The sequence below is a fragment of the Geotrypetes seraphini genome, chromosome 3, assembly GCF_902459505.1.
Source record: "Geotrypetes seraphini chromosome 3, aGeoSer1.1, whole genome shotgun sequence".
Lineage (NCBI taxonomy): Eukaryota > Metazoa > Chordata > Amphibia > Gymnophiona > Dermophiidae > Geotrypetes > Geotrypetes seraphini.
Genome location: NC_047086.1, coordinates 234903767 through 234921957, shown reverse-complemented (window position 1 = coordinate 234921957; position 18191 = coordinate 234903767). Strand labels below are relative to the sequence as shown.

General features: G+C 41.5%; 1 protein-coding gene across 10 annotated transcripts in view; it reads left to right on the top strand.

Annotated features, from left to right (window-relative positions):
* The window catches only part of EPB41L2 (erythrocyte membrane protein band 4.1 like 2), a 451080-nt gene that overhangs the window by 379343 nt on the left and 53546 nt on the right, over positions 1-18191 (top strand). For 8 of the 10 annotated variants that reach the window (XM_033936201.1, XM_033936198.1, XM_033936202.1 and 5 more), the window contains 2 exons: positions 15666-15719; positions 15925-16479. In XM_033936201.1, coding sequence (XP_033792092.1) covers positions 15666-15719; positions 15925-16479 — 609 coding nt within the window. The remainder of the gene's footprint in view (positions 1-15665; positions 15720-15924; positions 16480-18191) is intronic. The other 2 variants (XM_033936204.1, XM_033936208.1) reach the window with 1 other exon arrangement.

Sequence of the window (18191 nt, the reverse complement as noted above, 5' to 3'; positions counted from 1 at the left end):
AAACATGTTTAACATATATGTGATTTTAGGAACCACCATCATTTTCAGGGTATCCAGTCTACCCCACCAGGAGAGGTGTAAAGGGGACCAGGAGGATAAAATATTTTTAACCGTGGAAATGGATTTAGCAATAAGTAAGGCTGAGGTAGATTTAATATCTCTATCAAAAGGTATACCTAGATATTTCATGCCAGATTTGACCCATGTGAAAGGGTATGAGGGAATGTGAAAGGGAGTGCAGGTATCATTGAGTGGCATTAACTCTGTTTTGTCCCAATTCACTTTGTAGTCTGACATGTTGGAAAATGAAGAAATTAAATGGACTAGGGATGTGAGAGAAGATTGTGGATTTGATAGGTATAGTAAAATGTCATCTGCATATATCGATAGTTTGAATTCAGTGTTAACTATGGTAATGCCTTCAATGGACGTGGATTGCCTAATGACAGACAGTAGTGGTTCTAGGGCCAAATTAAATAAAAGTGGGGACATAGGGCATCCTTGTCTTGTACCTCTGTGAAGAGTGAAAGGGTTAGATATTTCATCATTAACTATTAATTTGGCTATGGGTTTGTTGTACAAAAGTGATATCATATCAGTAAACTCCGCAGGGAAACCAAATGATCAAGAACTGTAAACAGGTATCTCCACTCTACCCTGTCAAAAGTTTTTTCAGCATCAAGAGAAGCTATCATCAGAGGGTGTTGGTCAGACAGGGCAGAATGGAGTACATGGCAAAGTAGTCTGGTGTTGTCTGCTCCATATCTTCCCTTTAGAAACCCTATTTGGTCTCTATGAATTAAACAAGGCATAACTTTTTCCAGTCTAAACACAAGTATCTTAGCAAAGATTTTATAGTCCAAATTCAGTAGGGATATCGGATGATAATTTTTTGCCAGGTGAGCATCTCTATTCTGTTTTGGGAGTACGATGATATTAGCTTCATGAAAACGGTGGAGGTTAATCAGGGAAGAAATGATAGATTGGTAATAAGCAAGAATATGTGGAGACAACAAGGAAGAAAATGATTTGTAGAATTCAGTTAGAAGACCATCCGGTCCCGGAGCGTTCGCAGAGGACATGGAGGAAATGGCTCTGGTGAGTTCATCAGAAGAAATAGGTTGTTGTAGAGATTGACGTTGAGATTCAGGCACAGAAGATAGGTTGATGGATTGTAGAAATTCCGTAATTTGATGATCAGGACAGGATCTTTCAGAAGTATATAAAGATTCATGTAAGGTACGGAAATCTTCAAGAATGTCTCGGGTGGCCATGTGAATCATTCCAGAAGAAGAGGTTATATGAGATACTCTGTGTTTCATTTTTCGGCCTTTCAAATAGGAGGCCAAGAGACGACCAGTTTTGTTAGAGTGTGCATAGTACATGGTAGATTGTATGAACATAGATGAAGAAGCCAAGTTGCTAAATATTTCATTATGCTTAAATTTAAGACGCTGCAAAGTTTTATATAAGACCGGATCGGATTTGTCATACAATTGTGTTTCATATGTATGAATGTCTTTTTCAAGGCGAAGTAATTAAGCCTTTTTCTATTTGAGTCGGAATGCTGAATAACTGATTGTTTCCCCACTTAACCATGCTTTGTAGGCTTCCCACAATATAGAGTAATCAGCAACCGTATTCTGATTGGTTGAAAAGAAGGCTTCAGATTCACTAGTAATATGAGATATAAAGTCTTTATCATGTAGCAATATATTATTCAGTCTCCAAATCTTTTTCAATGATGTGGATGTCCATAAGAGAGGGCAAGAAACAGCTACATGGTCAGAGATGATAATGTCATGAATTTTGGCATCAGTTGTCATGTTTAGGATATCTTTAATGCCCAGGATATAATTGATTCTTGAATAGATTTTGTGAGGTGCAGAGTATAATGTGAAATCCTTTGTGGTAGGGTACAGGATCTCCAAATGTCAGACCATCCATAATTATTCATTGCATTGGTAAGTGTAGATCTAGAACAGAGTTTGGAAGGACGGCATATAGAAGATCTATCTGTGAAGGGATCGAAAGGGAAGTTGAAATCTCCCATAATGATGGTATGTTCAGACAGAGAGGAATTAGATATAGTATGAAAGGAACTGAAAAAATCTGGATCATCAGAATTAGGAGCATATATATTTAGTAAGTTGAGTGGCAAACCATCAATAGTGCCTTCAATGTAAGACCAACGTCCAGTAGGGTCAGATTTATGAAGAGAGAGTTTAAAATTGAGAGATTTGCTGATGAGAATAATGGTTCCATTCTTTTTACCATCAGCCGGAGCTGCATAGCACTGCTGGATCCATCCCCCAGATAATTTTTGAGCTTCCGCTACTGTAAGATGGGATTCTTGAATCGGGCAGATGTCAGCATTCAAATGTTTAAAATATTGAATAATCTTCTTCCTTTTAACAGGGTTGGAAATACCTTTAACATTCAAGGAAACAAGGTTAATTTAGTCATTAGAGAGCATTTGAAGATATTGTCCATAGAATCTAAAATAAGATCTGATGATTGGGTTATGTTGTCTCAGTGTTGCTAGTGAAATCTGCTTCCAGAATGAGGGAGAGAACCAGAAAATAGTAACAGGAAAAAAGCTCCATTTAGTGGAAATTGAAAAGGAAAAAGAAACTGGATCCATGATAGCGCCATTCATGCAGAGCATGAAAAAAGAGAACCAGTGATGGGGTCGCATATTGACAAAATGTGCCCCAAAAAATCAATCAAAAAGAAGGAGCGGAGATTAAATCAACCTGTCGAGAAGTGATATTGTAATAGAAACATCAGATCATATCACCAACATTTTCGTCCAGAAATTTTTGTAAGTCTTTAGGATTGTCAAAATTTTTGGTGGTGTTAAGATATGTTATTTTCATTTTGGCCGGGTAGAATAGGCCATATTGAGCGCCAGTGCTTTTGAAATGAGAGCACATGGAGAGAAAGGTTTTCCTCTTTTGAGCAGAGGATTTTGACAAATCCAGGACGAATAAAATTTTTTTTAGTTTCAACCAGCAATGGAGATTTGGATTTTGCAGCCTGTAGAATCTGTAGCGTTTGCTGATAGCGAAGAATCTTCATAACAATCAGTCTCGCAAATTTGAATTGAGAAGGAGGGCCAGATGGTACACGGTGAACCTGTTCAATCTCCAGTGGGGGAGAAAATTGTATGTCCAATATCTTGGGGAGAAAATCCTGAAGATAAGGAATGAGATCTTTACCTTCCAAAGTCTCCAGAAGACTGATGAGACGAACATTATTCCTACGCATACAGTTGGACATGTCTTCTAAATCATACTGAATAAGATTGATCTTGTGTAGGCCCCGTTGCGCTTCTTATAGTTGAGTGTCATGAACCGCCATGCGCTCTTCAGTGAGATCCAGACGGGCGCTGTATTGTTTAAGCTGGAGAATAATATTATTGATTTCCGACCTGATATCCTCAGGGGCAGCGAGATTATCCTGCATGAGGCTGCACAAGATTTGTAAATTGGTAGCGATTGAGGCTCCCTGATCTTTAGCAGTAGATGAACATGCTTTTTCAGGCAATGGAGGATCGTGTTTGTAGTGCTTCGTCGCGTTGTGCACTGTGGTGGTATTAGAGGGCGGCGAATCGTCCAGTTTAGAAGATCTAGAGGACATAACGATCTTTTTAAAGTAAAGGTACTGACCTCTAGGATGAGTTTAACGGGTTGAATTTGGTGTTTTAGAAGCAGGCTGGAGCGGAGGAGTTAGCTAGGCTGCCATCTTGTGCGCAGTCATGTGACCCCCCCCATTAAAAATACTTTGACCCTACATCCTTTAGATTACTGGTGCAGTCTCTAGTACTATCAATACTGGACTACTGCAATATCGGTTATCTGGGTCCCAAAGAAAACAGTACGAAAATTAAGAATAGTACAAAACACGGCAGTTCGCCTGATATTCGGATTGAAGAAAAACGACCACATTAGCCCCTGTTATACTGGTTTCCAATGGAGGCGTGAACAATGTTCAGGTTTGCTTGTATTTGTTTCAAGCAGACCTGGGGACTAGCGCCTTCTTATCTTCTACCACATTTCGTGCTACAGAACCCCACACGGTCAACTAGAAACTGCAACATATTTACATACCAAGGATCACTGGCTGTAAATATAAATCCTTTTTGGATAGGTCTTCCATGTTTCAAGCAAGCAAACAGCAGTCCTGGCTGGGTAACTACATCAGTGGAGCCAGGCTGACCTATGGCGCCTTTTGGAGAGTAATTAAAACTGTGCTGTTTGACAGATTTATCTCCTAACAGAAGCCACACTAAATTTATATTTTCCTTCTGTCTATTTCTTGTGTATTATGTTGTACCTTCCCTATTTGCATTTTGTAATTTGCTGATTGTCCAGCTCTCTTCGGTGTGAACCGCCTAGAAGTCATCTGACTATGGCGGTATAGAAGAATAAAATTATTATTATAATAATAGATTGAGGAATGAATATGAATAAACCCTGATTATTTGTGAATGAATTATAGTCCATATGCTATTGGACTATGAGTCCATTCAATCTTTTCTTTAGTTTAATATCCTTAGACATAAGTATGTCTCCTCAATAATGTGGGGTTGAAAGGAAATTTTGATTTGAATTGTTTACTATTGGTAAAATTGTGATGATTTGTCCTTTTCTTTATTCATTATGTAAAATATAATGATTGAAAATTATAAATAAATAACTTTAAAAAATGTTAAAAGAACAGGCCCAAGAACAGAACCTTGAGGCACAACACTGGTAACATCCCCAACTGACGTTTGGGGCCTGTTTCTATAAACAATGCCTAAATCGGGAAACAGCACTACCGCATGCCATTCAGAGGTGTCATTTATAGAATCACACCTAACACAAGTTAGTTGCTGCTAGGCATCAAACTTAGGTGTCAGTATATTAGGCCAGGTTTTTCTTGCCCTAAAATACTGGTGCCTAACTCAAACTGTAGCCAAGGACTGACTCAACCATGTCCAAATTCTGTCTCAACCATGCCTAACAAGTTAGGTGCCTAGATTGGCATGTATTGGATATATTGAAAGCAATGCATGCAAATAGATCTCATGCATATTCATTGAGGAAATCCTGAAAACCCGACTGGATTCTGGCCCTCGAGGACTGGAGTTGCCCACCCCTGTGCTAGATCATGGAATTTTATTAAGCAGATTGAACAATTGTGGCATCAGAGGGGTGGTCATGAAATGATTTCCTGGCAGCAGGAAGTGATAGTGAATGGGAAGCTGTCTTGTCGCAGAGAGGTGCAGACGGGTATTCCTCAGGGATTTGCTCTCTCAGCCGTTTTGTTTAACCTCTATCTTCTGCCACTTTGTAGGCTGCTGCAAGACTTTGGGGTCTCTTATAGACTCTATGCTGATGACGTACAGTTTTTCTTCCCTATTGAAGGGGACTTCGAAGGGGCAGTGGAGCGATTACAGACAGTAATGGCGGGGGTAAAGGACTAGATGAATTATAACAGGCTGAAACTAAGTGTTCAGAAAACTAAAGTTATATGTTTCAGATGGCTACTAGGGGATAATATTCCAGACTCAGTTGAACTTTTAGGAACATCTGTAATGATTTCAACTGAGGTTAAGTATTTGGATATCCTTGTGGATTCTTGCTTGACTTTCAGAAGGCATGTTCAAGCTATGGTTAGAAAGATATTTTTTAAATTGCATCTGTTGAACAGTCTTATACCATACTTATCAGGCAGTACTTTTAAGATTGTCCTGCAGACAGTAGTTCTATCAGGCCTTGATTACATGTAATTTAGTCTTTCTGAGCATAACTGTGTTGACACTGTTGCTCTGCAGGTCACGCAACATTCAATTGTTAGGATACTTTTTAGACTGGGGAAGCGTGAACATATGTCAGAATACTATATAAATTTGTATTGGCTTAAAATGGAAGTACAGGATATTCTACAAATTATTGTTGATAGTTTATCTTTGTGTACATAAATTAGCACCTTAGTGTCTAGTGGATAGTATTCTGCCATATTTTCCGCTTCAGAAGCTGCACTCTGTAGGTCGTGCTGATCTACATATCCCAATGGTTACGCAATTAAGGCTTAAAGGGCTAGATGCACTAAAGATACCGACTCGATCGCTGTTGGCCGATTCTCCAGCTGCAATCGATGCACTATCAAGTTTGCATGCAAATGATTTGCATGGAGGTTCAAATCATTTACATGAAAATGCAACCAATCAATCACTCAGTGAGCGATTAACACACATGCAGAACCCTAATGGCAATGACAGGGGAAGCAGCTTCCTGTCACTGCTGTTAGGGTTTCTTCTTCTTCTTTTTTTTTTTTTAATGGCACAGATGTGTGTGTATTACACATGCACAATCTGTCCCATTAAAAAAAGAAAAAAGCCCCCCCCCCATGCTAGGCCCCTCAAGCCACTGCCTCCCCAAAAATGGCAGGTGGGATGCCCAATCCCTCCTGCTATGCAGAATACCCCCACACCATGGCCGCTCCCCTATGCCAGGAGGCAGGCTCTAGGCCTGGGTCAATCAAGCCTTAGGCTTAGAGGGGATGGGCCGGGAAGGGGCAGGGCCACCTCATTTCGATGAAGTGGGCATGCCGGCTGGATGGCAGCAAGACCTGGCCGGCCAACAATTAGAGGTTAGGGGGTAATCGGGGGTGTTAGCGTGGGGGGTGGTCTTCCGGCAGGAGGGATGTGCACCCTCCTGCCAGCGATCGGGAATGTCAGGGGGGCGGCGTTCCAGCAGGAGGGGTTGGGCACCCTACCAGCGATTGGACAGGCGGCCGCTATACTTATCGCGGCAGGAAGAACCCTTGCCGCATTAAGTATAGCGGCCATGTCTACTCAATAACCCGATTCTGTAACCGGCATCTGTAACATGGACGCTGGTTACAGTATCAGGATTAGTGTAGGCCCAATTCTGTATAGGATGCCCCTCCCGGGCATCCTATACAGAATCCGGGCCATAGTGTCTAGGGCAAATATGTTTTCCTGTATAGGCCCTTGAGAATAGAATGAGATCCTGCTGTATATCTGTCAGCAGGAAAACCTGAATAATTTTAAAAGGTTACTAAAAAGGTATTTATTTGTAAGATAAAGTATGGGAACTGAATCCCCTGTTGTATATTTGAGTGTTGGTCACTTTACAGCTCTCCCTCCGTATTCGCGGGGATTAGTTGCAGAGCCGGCCTGCGAATAATTTTTTGGGCTGGCTCTGACCCACCACCACCTCCTACCTGCGTCCCCAGACCTCACCTGGTGGTCTAGCAGTGACACGGGGCAGGATCAATCGTCTTACGCTTCTGCCCCATGCAGAACCATCATCAAAATTCTCGTTGTAGTCTCGAGACTATGAAATGAACTCCCCTTAACTCTGAGGAGCCCTAGTCCTTTCCAGTCTTTTCATAAATTTCTTAAAACTTTTCTATTTGCTAAACATTTTGAAAACTAATTTCTTTTGAAACCTTTGTTTTTACTTTCTTCAGTTTTTATTTAATTGTTGTAAACTGAGTTGAGCTTCCTTAGGTTGATGACCTGGCATATAAAGTTATGCTTTAGTTTAGTTTAGTTAATGAGTGAGGTGAAGGAATCTATTAGAGCTAAAAGAGAATCTTTCAGAAAGTGGAAGAAGTATCCAACTGAAAATAATTGTGAACAGCATAAGGAATACAAGTCAAATGCAAGGTGCTAATAAGGAAGGCAAAGAGAAACCTTGAAAAAAAGATTTTACTGGAAGCAAAAACTTTTTTAGGTATATTAAAAGCAAGAAGTCAGGAAGAGAATTGGTTGGACTGCTAGACGAGTGAGGGATAAAAGGGGCTGTCAGGGAGGACAAGGCCATAGTCATCACTGAGGAATACATGGGTGAATTAACCAGTGCCAGAAATGGTATTCAATTCTGATGAATCAGAGAAACTCATACAAATTTCTATAATATTGGATGATATAATGGGTCAGTTTGACAAACTGAACAGTAGCAAATCGCCTGGACCAGATGGTATGCATCCCAGAGTGTTGATAGAATTGAAAAATGAACTTGCAGAGCTATTGTTTGTAATTTTTCTTTAAAATCTAGTATATTACCAGAAGACTGGAGGGTAGCCAACATGGCACCAATTTTTAAAAAGGGTTCCAGAGTTGATCCGGGAAATTATAGACCGGTGAGTCTGATATCAGTGTCAGGCAAAATGATAGACTATTATAAAGAAAAAAATGACAGAACATATACGTAAGCATGGATTAATGAGAGAAAGCCAACATGGAATTAGTCAAGGGAAATCTTGCCTCCATCTTCTTCATTTCTTTAAAGGAGTGAATGAACATATGGATAAAGATAAACCTGCTGATATTGTGTATTTGGATTTTCAAAAGGTATTTCACAAAGTACCTCATGAAAGACTTCTAAGGGAATTAGAAAGTCATGGGATAGGAGGTAATGTCTATTATGGATTAAGAACTGGTTAAAAGACAGAAAACAGAGTAGGTTTAAATAGTCATTCTCAATGGAGAAGTGTAAATAGTGGAGTCCTTCAAGGGTCTGTGCTGGGACTGCTGCTTTTTAACATATTTATCAATGATCTAGAGATGAAATAACTAGTGAGATAATTACATTCTCTGATGACACAGTTGTTCACAGTTGCTAAATAACAAGATTATTGTGAAAAATTGCAAGAGGACCTTGTGAGACTTGGAAGACTGTGCATCAAAATGGCAGATGACATTTAATGTGAGCAAGTACAAAGTGATTCATGTGGGAAAGAGGAACCCGAACTATAGCTATGTGATGCTGGGTTCTATGTTAGTAGTCACTGCCCAGGAAAAGGATCTAGGTGTCATTGTTGAGGATACATTGAAACCCTCAGCTCAGTGTGTGGTGGCGGCTAAGAAAGCAAATAGAATGTTAGGAATTATCAGGAAAGGAATGGAAAACAAAGATGAAAATGTTATAATGCCCTTGGATCACTCTACGGTACAGCAACTTGAATTCTGTGTGCAGTTCTGGTCACCATATCTCAAAAAAAATATAGCAGAGTTAGAAAAGGTACAGAGAAGGGTGACGAACATGATAAAAGGTTTGGTACGACTTCCCTATAAGTGGCTAGGGCTCTTCAGCTTGGAGAAAAGACGGCTCACAGGTGATATGATGGCGGTCTATAAAATACTGAGTGGAGTGGAAAGAGTAGATGTGAATCGCTTGTTCACTCTTCCCAAACAATACCAGTACTAGGGGGCTTGCAATGAAGCTACTATGTAGTAGATTTAAAACAAATCGGATAAAATTTTTCTTCACACAACATGTAATTAAAGAGAATGTGGTGAAATCAGTTAGCTTAGCAGGGTTTTAAAAAGGCTTGGAAATTCCCTAAAAATAAAAGTCCATAGGCCATTATTGAAATGGCTAGGGGAAATCCACTGCTTATTCCTAAAATAAGCAGCATAAAATCTGTTTTACTACTTGGGATCTAGCTAGGTACAGTTGGAACCTGGGTTGACTACTGTTGGAAACAGGGTACCGGGCTTGATGGACCTTCAATCTTTCCCAGTATGGCAGTTCTTATTTTCCTTCAGATATACAAGTAAATCCCAATACTTACAAAGGTCCTATTTTTGAAGAACTTTTGGCTTATTCCAGGGACAACCTCAACATGTGCTGTCTTCTGTTCATTAAATCCAAACAGCAAGGTTCAAGCCAACTAAAGCAGACCACACTTTCTCAACCAAAACAGTTTGCTTCTTTGACTGTTGTTTACCACTGAAACTAGTATATGCCCGTAGAAGGTTGGGTTTGTATTATGGAGAAGTTTGTATTGGAGCTCTTGGAGGCCTGCATTGGGACCAAGGGAAGCCGCCAAGATGAAATTCTGAGCAGTATCACAGTTCATTATCTCCTCTCCTAAAACTGTCCTCCAAAAATGCACCAAGCAGGGCGTCGCTCTTGTCCCAGGCTAAACCAAACCGCTAATTTATTATGGGACGAGGAGTGCCCATAAAAATATGATCCACCTGCGTGAACGAAGGACAACTACAGCCCCCCGTCCTAAGGATAATACATAGGGTCAAGCCTGTAACTATGCAAAAAAGTGATTAGAAGGGAGCTGCAAAGTAGTCTGACATTCAGAGAAAGATAGAACAGCTCCTGTACCCGCCGAAGCCAGCTGGCCAGCTGCACCCGGAGTGTCCCCAACTCTCAAAGAAAGGCCCAGATAACCCAGCCGGAAAATCTGGGTTGCCCACCAATTCCGCAAAGGGAGATGGACTGTTAGCCTGACCAATGGAGGCTCTCCACCAGCCCCAAGCTTTTGTCAAGGCACATAACATTGGAGACAACCTAATCTGCCGGTCACACACATGTAAGGTGGAAAAGAAGGACTAAGGGTGAGCTTCCAACTGCCACAAGCACAATGGAGCAAATTTGTAGGTCCCCGTGTAAAGCTCATGAAGCCAGCACATTAAAGCCGCCACATTATATAAATGCAGGTCTAGTACTAACTAATAGAGAAGAAGAAAAAGGAATTTTCTTCATATTGTCATTGGCTAGAGAACTAAAAACATTTTTTCCTAAACTAATTTAGTCAATAGTACATAATTTCTGAACAGAAATGTTTTAAGGATTATTGAATGATTAGACTGGAGAATACTTCTAACTGATAGGGATAGCATATTCCAAACTCTGGCAGCCTGATAAGGAAAAAAATATTGAATAATTAAGTAAAAGAGTTAGGAAATGTTTTGCAGAAGGCACAAGATAATTATTCCATGTTAATTAAGAACATAAGAAGTTGCCTCCGCTGGGTCAGACCAGAGGTCCATCGCGCCCAGCAGTCCACACCCGCAGCGGCCCATCAGACCCATGACCTGTAATGTGATCCTTTTCTAAGCCCTTTGATCCCTTTTATCCTGGCGTTTGACCATGAATGATCAGAAATACCATCACATATTTTAAAACACTCACATCAATCAGCAGCCATATAGTTTTATATATATTTTTTTTTAATGTTCTTTCAAATTTAGGCTCTTGATAAATCAGTCTTGCTGCCATATTTTATAACAGTTGTAGTCTCTTTAAAAGGATCTTATTGCAACCTGCTTAAATTAAATTGTAGTAATATAGATATGCCAAAGTGAGGGACTGTACTACTAGTTGGAAGACATTAAGGTCAAAATAGGATTTAATATTACTTAATTTCCAAAGAACTTTATAGACTACTACTTGATTTGTTTAGATAATAAGGTCCCAATACTCAGCAGAAATTACCCAGCTGAGTGGCTCCTACCTGGACAAGCCGTATTTGATAGTGCTGCTGAAAATATGGTCACTATCAGGATAATGCAAGGGCAAAGCCAAGAGTGTACCATTTAGCAGCAATATTCAATCTGCAAACAGAATAACTATCTAGACAAGGTTAGGATAGCAACAAGGCTGTCCTCTGTTTATCCAGATAAATTTCCAAATACTGGTCTATCGCTGGTACCCAGATATTCAATGACAGTATCCAGGTACAGCCTGGCACTGAATATCTGGACCATCCGTGGCTGGTATTTAAAAAAAAAAAACAAAAAAAAACCCCACCAACCACACTAGGCTGAATATTGACCAGTCAGTGTTGTACCTGTGATAGTAAGTAGATTGCCAGGAAAGCTTGTGGGGTTTTCCATTTCCATGGATATCAGCCCAAAATGGAACTGAATGACCGTTAAACTGGTATTTAATGTCTGCTCCTTGTGACCCTGGGCAAGTCACTCAGTCCTCCATAGCCTCACGTACACTAGTTAGATTGTGAGCCCACCAGGACAGATAGAGAAAATACTTGAGTACCTGATTGTAAAACCACTTAGATCAGGGGTGCCCATACTTTTTGGGCTTGTGAGCTACTTTTAAAATGACCAAGTCAAAATGATCTACCAACAATAATTTTTTTAAAATTTTTTAAAAAAACCACAAAGCACACTGTACGCTGAGAAAATGTTAATTATCATTCCTATTCCGGTGTTTTTTCAAAGAGGTCAAGGCAGATGACTCTATGCACTGTTACCTCAGTAACAACCATACAAAAATAGACAAATATACCCCCCTCCCTTTTTACTAAACCACAATAGCAGTTTTTAGCACAGAGAGCTGCGCTGAATGCCCAGCGCTGCTCTCGACGCTTATAGGCTTATAGGAAGACAGAATGGGGAGAAGGACGCTGAAAGGACATGGGGAAGGCAGAGTGGGGAGAAGGACGCTGAAAGGACATGGGGAAGACAGAGTGGGGGAAGATGCTGAAGGGAAATGGGGAACAGAGAGTGGGCCTGTGTGGCTAAAAACCGCTATTGTGGTTTAGTAAAAGGGGGGCCATAGTGCAAAATATAGACAGCAGATATAAATTCAGCCACATTTTGATCACTAAATTGAAAATAAAATCATTTTTCCTACCTTTGTTGTCTGGTGATTTCATGAGTCTCTGGTTGCACTTTCTTCTGACTGCGCATCCAATCTTTCTTCCCTTCTTTCAGCCTGTATGCTTCCTTTCCTCCAGACCTCATTCCCTCCCCCAACTTTTTCTTCCTCTCTCCCTGCCCTTTCTTTCTCCCTGCCTCCCTTTCTTTTTTTCTCTCTTCATGCCCCCTTTCTTTTTTTTTGTTTTTCCCTTCTTTCCTTCTGTCTCTCTGCCTGCCTCCTTTCTTTCTTTCTCCCTGCCCTCCACCAGGCCACTGCTGCCACCATCGGAGAACAGGCCCCAAAGCCGCCCCCGCCCCAAGCTCTCCCTGCTTCCCTGCGTTGGGCCGACCAGCATTCCTCTCCCTGACGTCAATTCTGCCGTTGGAGAGGAAGTTCCAGCCCAGCCAGGCAGCGATTGGCTGGCCCGAACTTCCTCTCCAAGGGCAGAATTGACGTCGGGGAGAGGAAGGCTGATCGGCCCGGTAGATCACCAAGGCAAAGTGAGTCAATCACGGAGGCCGGGATTGGCTCCGCGATCGACTCACTTTGCCTTGGCGATCTACCAGTCGTTCGTGATCGACCTGTTGGGCACCCCTGACTTAGATAATCTTGCTAGGCAGTATATAAAAACCTAAAAAACTTGGAAACTTAGTTTCTCACCTTCTATTCACATTTTGTACATTAGGGTATACTGCACTGTTGCTACTTAGTGCAGTAATAGATTTTATGTTCTAACAAACTTTTTAATTCTTTTGGTAGCCATGATTCTTTCAGAATATTCCATTTCTCTGCTATTGTGGCATTCTTGTTACATAAGAACATAAGAATTACCGCTGCTGGGTCAGACCAGTGGTCCATCGTGCCCAGCAGTCCACTTACACGGCAGCCCTTTGCTCAAAAAACAGAGCCCTGACTGAGACTAGCCTTACCTGCATACGTTCTGGTTCAGCAGGAAGTTGTCTATCTTTGTCTTGAATCCCTGGAGGGTGTTTTCCCCTATAACAGCCTCCGGAAGAACCAGTTGTCTACCACTCTCTGGATGAAGAAGAACTTCCTTACATTTGTATTACCTTAACCTCACCTTCTATTTCCCTTTTGTTAAAAAAAAATTCTTCCCTTTCTATTTTCTAACTTGCAGAAGCCTAAAAGAGTATGTAATACCAATTTTGTAAAGAAAATTGTTTTAATATGAAAACTACCTTCATGTCAGCTACATTACAGCAGAGGGCACTGTTGTGAAAGATATGTTTTCCAACTAGGTTTCTCTCTTTCAGTCTTCACATCTGCCTGAGATGCTATCCTTTTTACCCTTGTATAAGTCAAATGAAAAAGTAGGGCTGAACAATTAATACATTAATAGCACGATTAACACATTGTTTAACAACATAAATTATTTTAAATGAGATTAACACAGTCGGGTCTACCTTCCTTCACAGTCACTCCACCGGAAGTGAAGTCAGGCCAAAAATGACATTGGAGGAACCTTGGCTTAGAGCCATATTGAGAGCTATCCCTCTGCAGCTGCCCAACTCCCAGAGAGCCGTCCTTGCTGCTGCTGCCACTGCCCCTCCCTGAGAGCTGCCTTGCCACCACAGCCCCCCCTCTCCCGAGAGCTGCCCATTTCGGGGAAGAATATCCCATGTTTTTTAGATAGTTGCCAAGAAGGGAAGGAAGCAACAGAGTGGGTGAGAACTCTGCTCTTCTGTTGCTGGTCGGAGGGTGAGAGTTTGTATGTGTGGGGTGGGGCAGGGGTGTGCAGGACTGCTAGACAGTATTGAGGCACAGTGACAGAGATCTTCCCCTACCCTACTCAGAAAACAATCCAGTTTCTCGTGCAATAGACGCATCATTCTTGAACCTGTGAGTTGTGAACCTTTGATCATGAGATCTTGTGTAGAGAGCCGCATTTACATTTTTTGCTCTGCTTTCCATTACTCTAGGCTGTCATGTAATTCCTCTGTTTTGCTCTCTATACATGATATGGAAGGAGCCTGTCTGTTCTGCACGTGCTTATTTTTTATTTAATTTCAGAAATTTTTTTTATCCGCTCATGAGGCTTTTCAGAGCTGCAGAGGATCCTAGAGAACACAGACTTTGAAGGCAGTAGTCTATAGCCAACAGGCAGTCTGCTTTGCAAGGCACCTGTTTGGCCAGCCAGCATTAATAGTCCAGGAGCTCAGAGACCATTCTCTTGGGAGTAGGGCTCGCTCCAGTGGGACTGTGGTTTTCAGCCACTCTATATAATTTAGGTCAAGATTGGGATTTAATGTCAGTAGTGAGGTTCTTATCCCTTCCCAAAACAATGGAGGATCAATCTTCCCTTGAGTTTTGATTGTCTTTCATTTTGGGCTTCGGTTTAGACGAATAGATCTACAGTTTATAGTGAATCTGCATAGGTAATGATTTATCCAGAATAAAAGTGACCATTCAACAAACAACAGCAGGCTAAGTTCATTTGCTGTGACTATATCCGTGACAAGCCTGTTTTCAGCACTGCCTCTAGTACTAGCTGCCTCTGCTGTTTTGATAAGTGAGGAAGGTACAAGAGACCAGACCCATGGGGGAGGAGGGGGGTTGGACCAAAAGTGTGGGTAGGTCCAGCAGTGAAGGGGAGATGAATGGATCCTGGACCCATATTTGGGGAGAGAAAGTGACCCAGAAAGAAGGGAAGAATAGATTCTGAACAAGTGGGGGGTGGGGTTATGATGGTGTGAGGTGGGAAGGGAGACACAATTATTTCTAGAGAACTCTCAAGCAACCAGAAACTACAGTTATCCAGCATCCACCGATCCCCTTGGGTGCCAGATAACTGAGAGTTTACTGGATTTATTTTTCTAAGAAACTGCAATATGTAGTAGTTTTGCTACAAGCTTTACAATAGCTGATATGCATGACTGTTTTAACAAAAAGTGTAGAAAACCCTAAAGATGGTTGCTAGTGTAAACTGTAGAATACCTTTTGTAAAGTTTACTTTTATTCTGGTTGTTGGTTTAAAAATAAAGACAAATATACTGGGGGGAGGGGGTACTTTACACCTTACTCCAAGTTACATGTGCCAACTCGTTTGTTTTCTCTTTGTGATGTACTGTGTCATACATCTGTATGTCTTGTACTTTTGTGCTCTGCATGATTGTTTTATTCAATGATAACATTAAAAGTAAAGACTGATGTTGCCTCATTCTGCCGAGATATAATTAAATGTATTGACGTTATGTCCTTTGGTTACTTTTCCTTTCACAGAAACTTGTTCCCAGAACAGAAGGGCCCTACATTGGATCCAATGCTGCTATTAAGGTGCTCCTGTTTTCCAATAAGTCACTCCATTAGTTATTTCTGGTCACCTTCATGATCTCTTTTTTATTTTTTTAAATTCCATCCTCAGTTGTTCACCACATTCTTTATGGTCTCTTGATATGAGCCAGCTTTAGTTGATTTTTGTTTAATCATTTTTTGTTTATTCATGTGCTATTTTTTTCCTCACCCATATTTTTTCGTGTAGAGCGCAGATGAGATTGAAAACATAATGGAAGAGAAGAATCAGACAGAAATTGTGCTGGATGAGAGAGTTGTCCCAGAGGAAATCAAGAAAGAAACAAACGAAAAAGTTAACGGTGATGGGAAACCTCCTGGGCAGACCCAAATAGCAATAGTGCTCACAAAAAAAGATTCAGCATCTTCGTCATTGTCTGATAGCAGCAGCGATAGTGAGGATGAAGGGGCAGAATATCAGACAGACAACAAAATGAGTGAGAGTGGTATAAAGGAGGAACTAGAAGAACATTTAGAAGACAGTAAAGAGTTTGCAGCAAAAAACGTGGAGTATACTACTGCAATAGAAAGCAGTTCAATAGTAGTAACGGTTGCACATACAGAAGATAATGCTGAAGTATTAAACCATGAAGTTACAGTGATTGTAGATATATCTGAAGATAAAACCATAAGTGAAGAAACCAATCAAGACATGAATTTTGAAGAGAGAGATCAGCCCAAGATAAATGGTGATGTTTCTCACATTGACATTGATGATGATACTCAAATTATTTCTTGTTCTGAGGTAATTGAGAACAGGAGGGGTACTAGATGATAAAAGGTATTTCTATAGGGAAAATGTACAATGTACCTTTCTCCTTCTGTTCTTCAGTACCTGTTTTTTTTAAGCAAGATGTGGATCTTTCCTGTCACTCTTGGGGGGAGCAACTGAATCTTTCCTGCCTCACTCATGATTTCTGACTTCATTTTCTGGGATTCAAGCATGAAAAAGAGATCTGCAAACCTTCCTGTCACAAATATATCATTTCTCATTATACAACAAACTTTTTTTTCCATTCCATTTTTTATTTGTTAGAAGGTTTCTAATCTGTTGTCCTGTTTTATTCTAACAAATCTGTTTTGTGTGTAATTGCTTATTTGTTTCTGTTAAAATCAATGTGTATAAAACAGTATGTATTTTTTTATGTTCTCTCTTTCCCCTCTGAGCTTAACATGTTCATTCTGTTCTGAATCTTTATTCCTTCCAAATTTTATTAAGTTTTTCATTACAAGCACACAAACTAGATCAGAAGAATAAATGAAAGCTATGTAGATTTTAAGAGTCTTAACTTTTTCACAGGTCCATTCACACAGTTGTTTCAAACAAAGGTTAAGGCCCGGATTCTGTAAACTGTGCCCTGATCGTAGGCAATTGTAGGCGACCTACAGCTGTCTGATTAGCCAATCAGAATGCATGTTTTTTCAAAAAAGTGCTCCCCAGGCAAGCCGCCTATACTGAAGGCACCTCCGGGAGCCTAGGGAGGCCCGCAAGCCCGCTTAAGTTTGCCTAAAGCTAGGTGGTAGCCTTAGGTGAACCTAGGCGGCCCTACGCATCTCCCTAGTAAAATGGGAGACATTTACAATGTAGGCCAGCAAAATGCTGGCCTACGTTGTAAGTAGACACGGCCGCTATACTTAATCACAGCAAGGGATCTCCCTGCAGCGATTAGTATAGTGGCCGTGACTTCGGACGCCAGTCTCCCCACTCCCCCTAAACGAATGAGGCAGGAGGGATGCACAAACCCTCCTGCTGAAAGACTCCCCACCTTCCCCCAACAATCATGGTAGGAGGGTGCCCAACCCCTCTTGCCCGATGACCGCCCACCCTTTCCCGAAGATTACCGGCAGGAGGGTGCCCAATCCCTCCTGCCGGAACCCTCCCCAATGACCCCTGTCCACCTCCCCCGGCTCACCTAGCAAGTTGGCTGGTCGGGTCCTTGCACTGGCTGACCAGCAGGCCCGCCTCCATCCAAATGAGGCAGGCCCGCCCCTCCCCTGTCCAACCCACAGGAGCCTAGGGGTGGGTGGGGGTCATCGGGCAGGAGGGGTTGGGCTAACTTTTGCCGCAATCGTATGGGGTGGGTGGGCAGTCATCGGGCATGAGGGGTTGGGCTACCTCCTTCTGTGATCGTACGGGGGTGGGGGGACTGGCAGCTGCGGCCACTATACTTATCAAGGCAGGGAGATCCCTTGCCGCAATAAGTATAGCGGCCTCGTCTACAGTAACCCGGTTCTATAACCGGCATCTTTAATATGGACGTCGGTTACAGAATCGGGTTTATTTTGGGTGGGCCTAGGTTCGATTCTGTATAGGACATCCTTCTCGGGCGTCCTATACAGAAACTGGGCCTAAACATATATGAGGAATGCTTATATCTATTTCTGTCTCTCTTATCTATATCTGTACATACATACAGTTTAAATGCTGTATTAATAGAGAGGAGCCATTTATGCCTT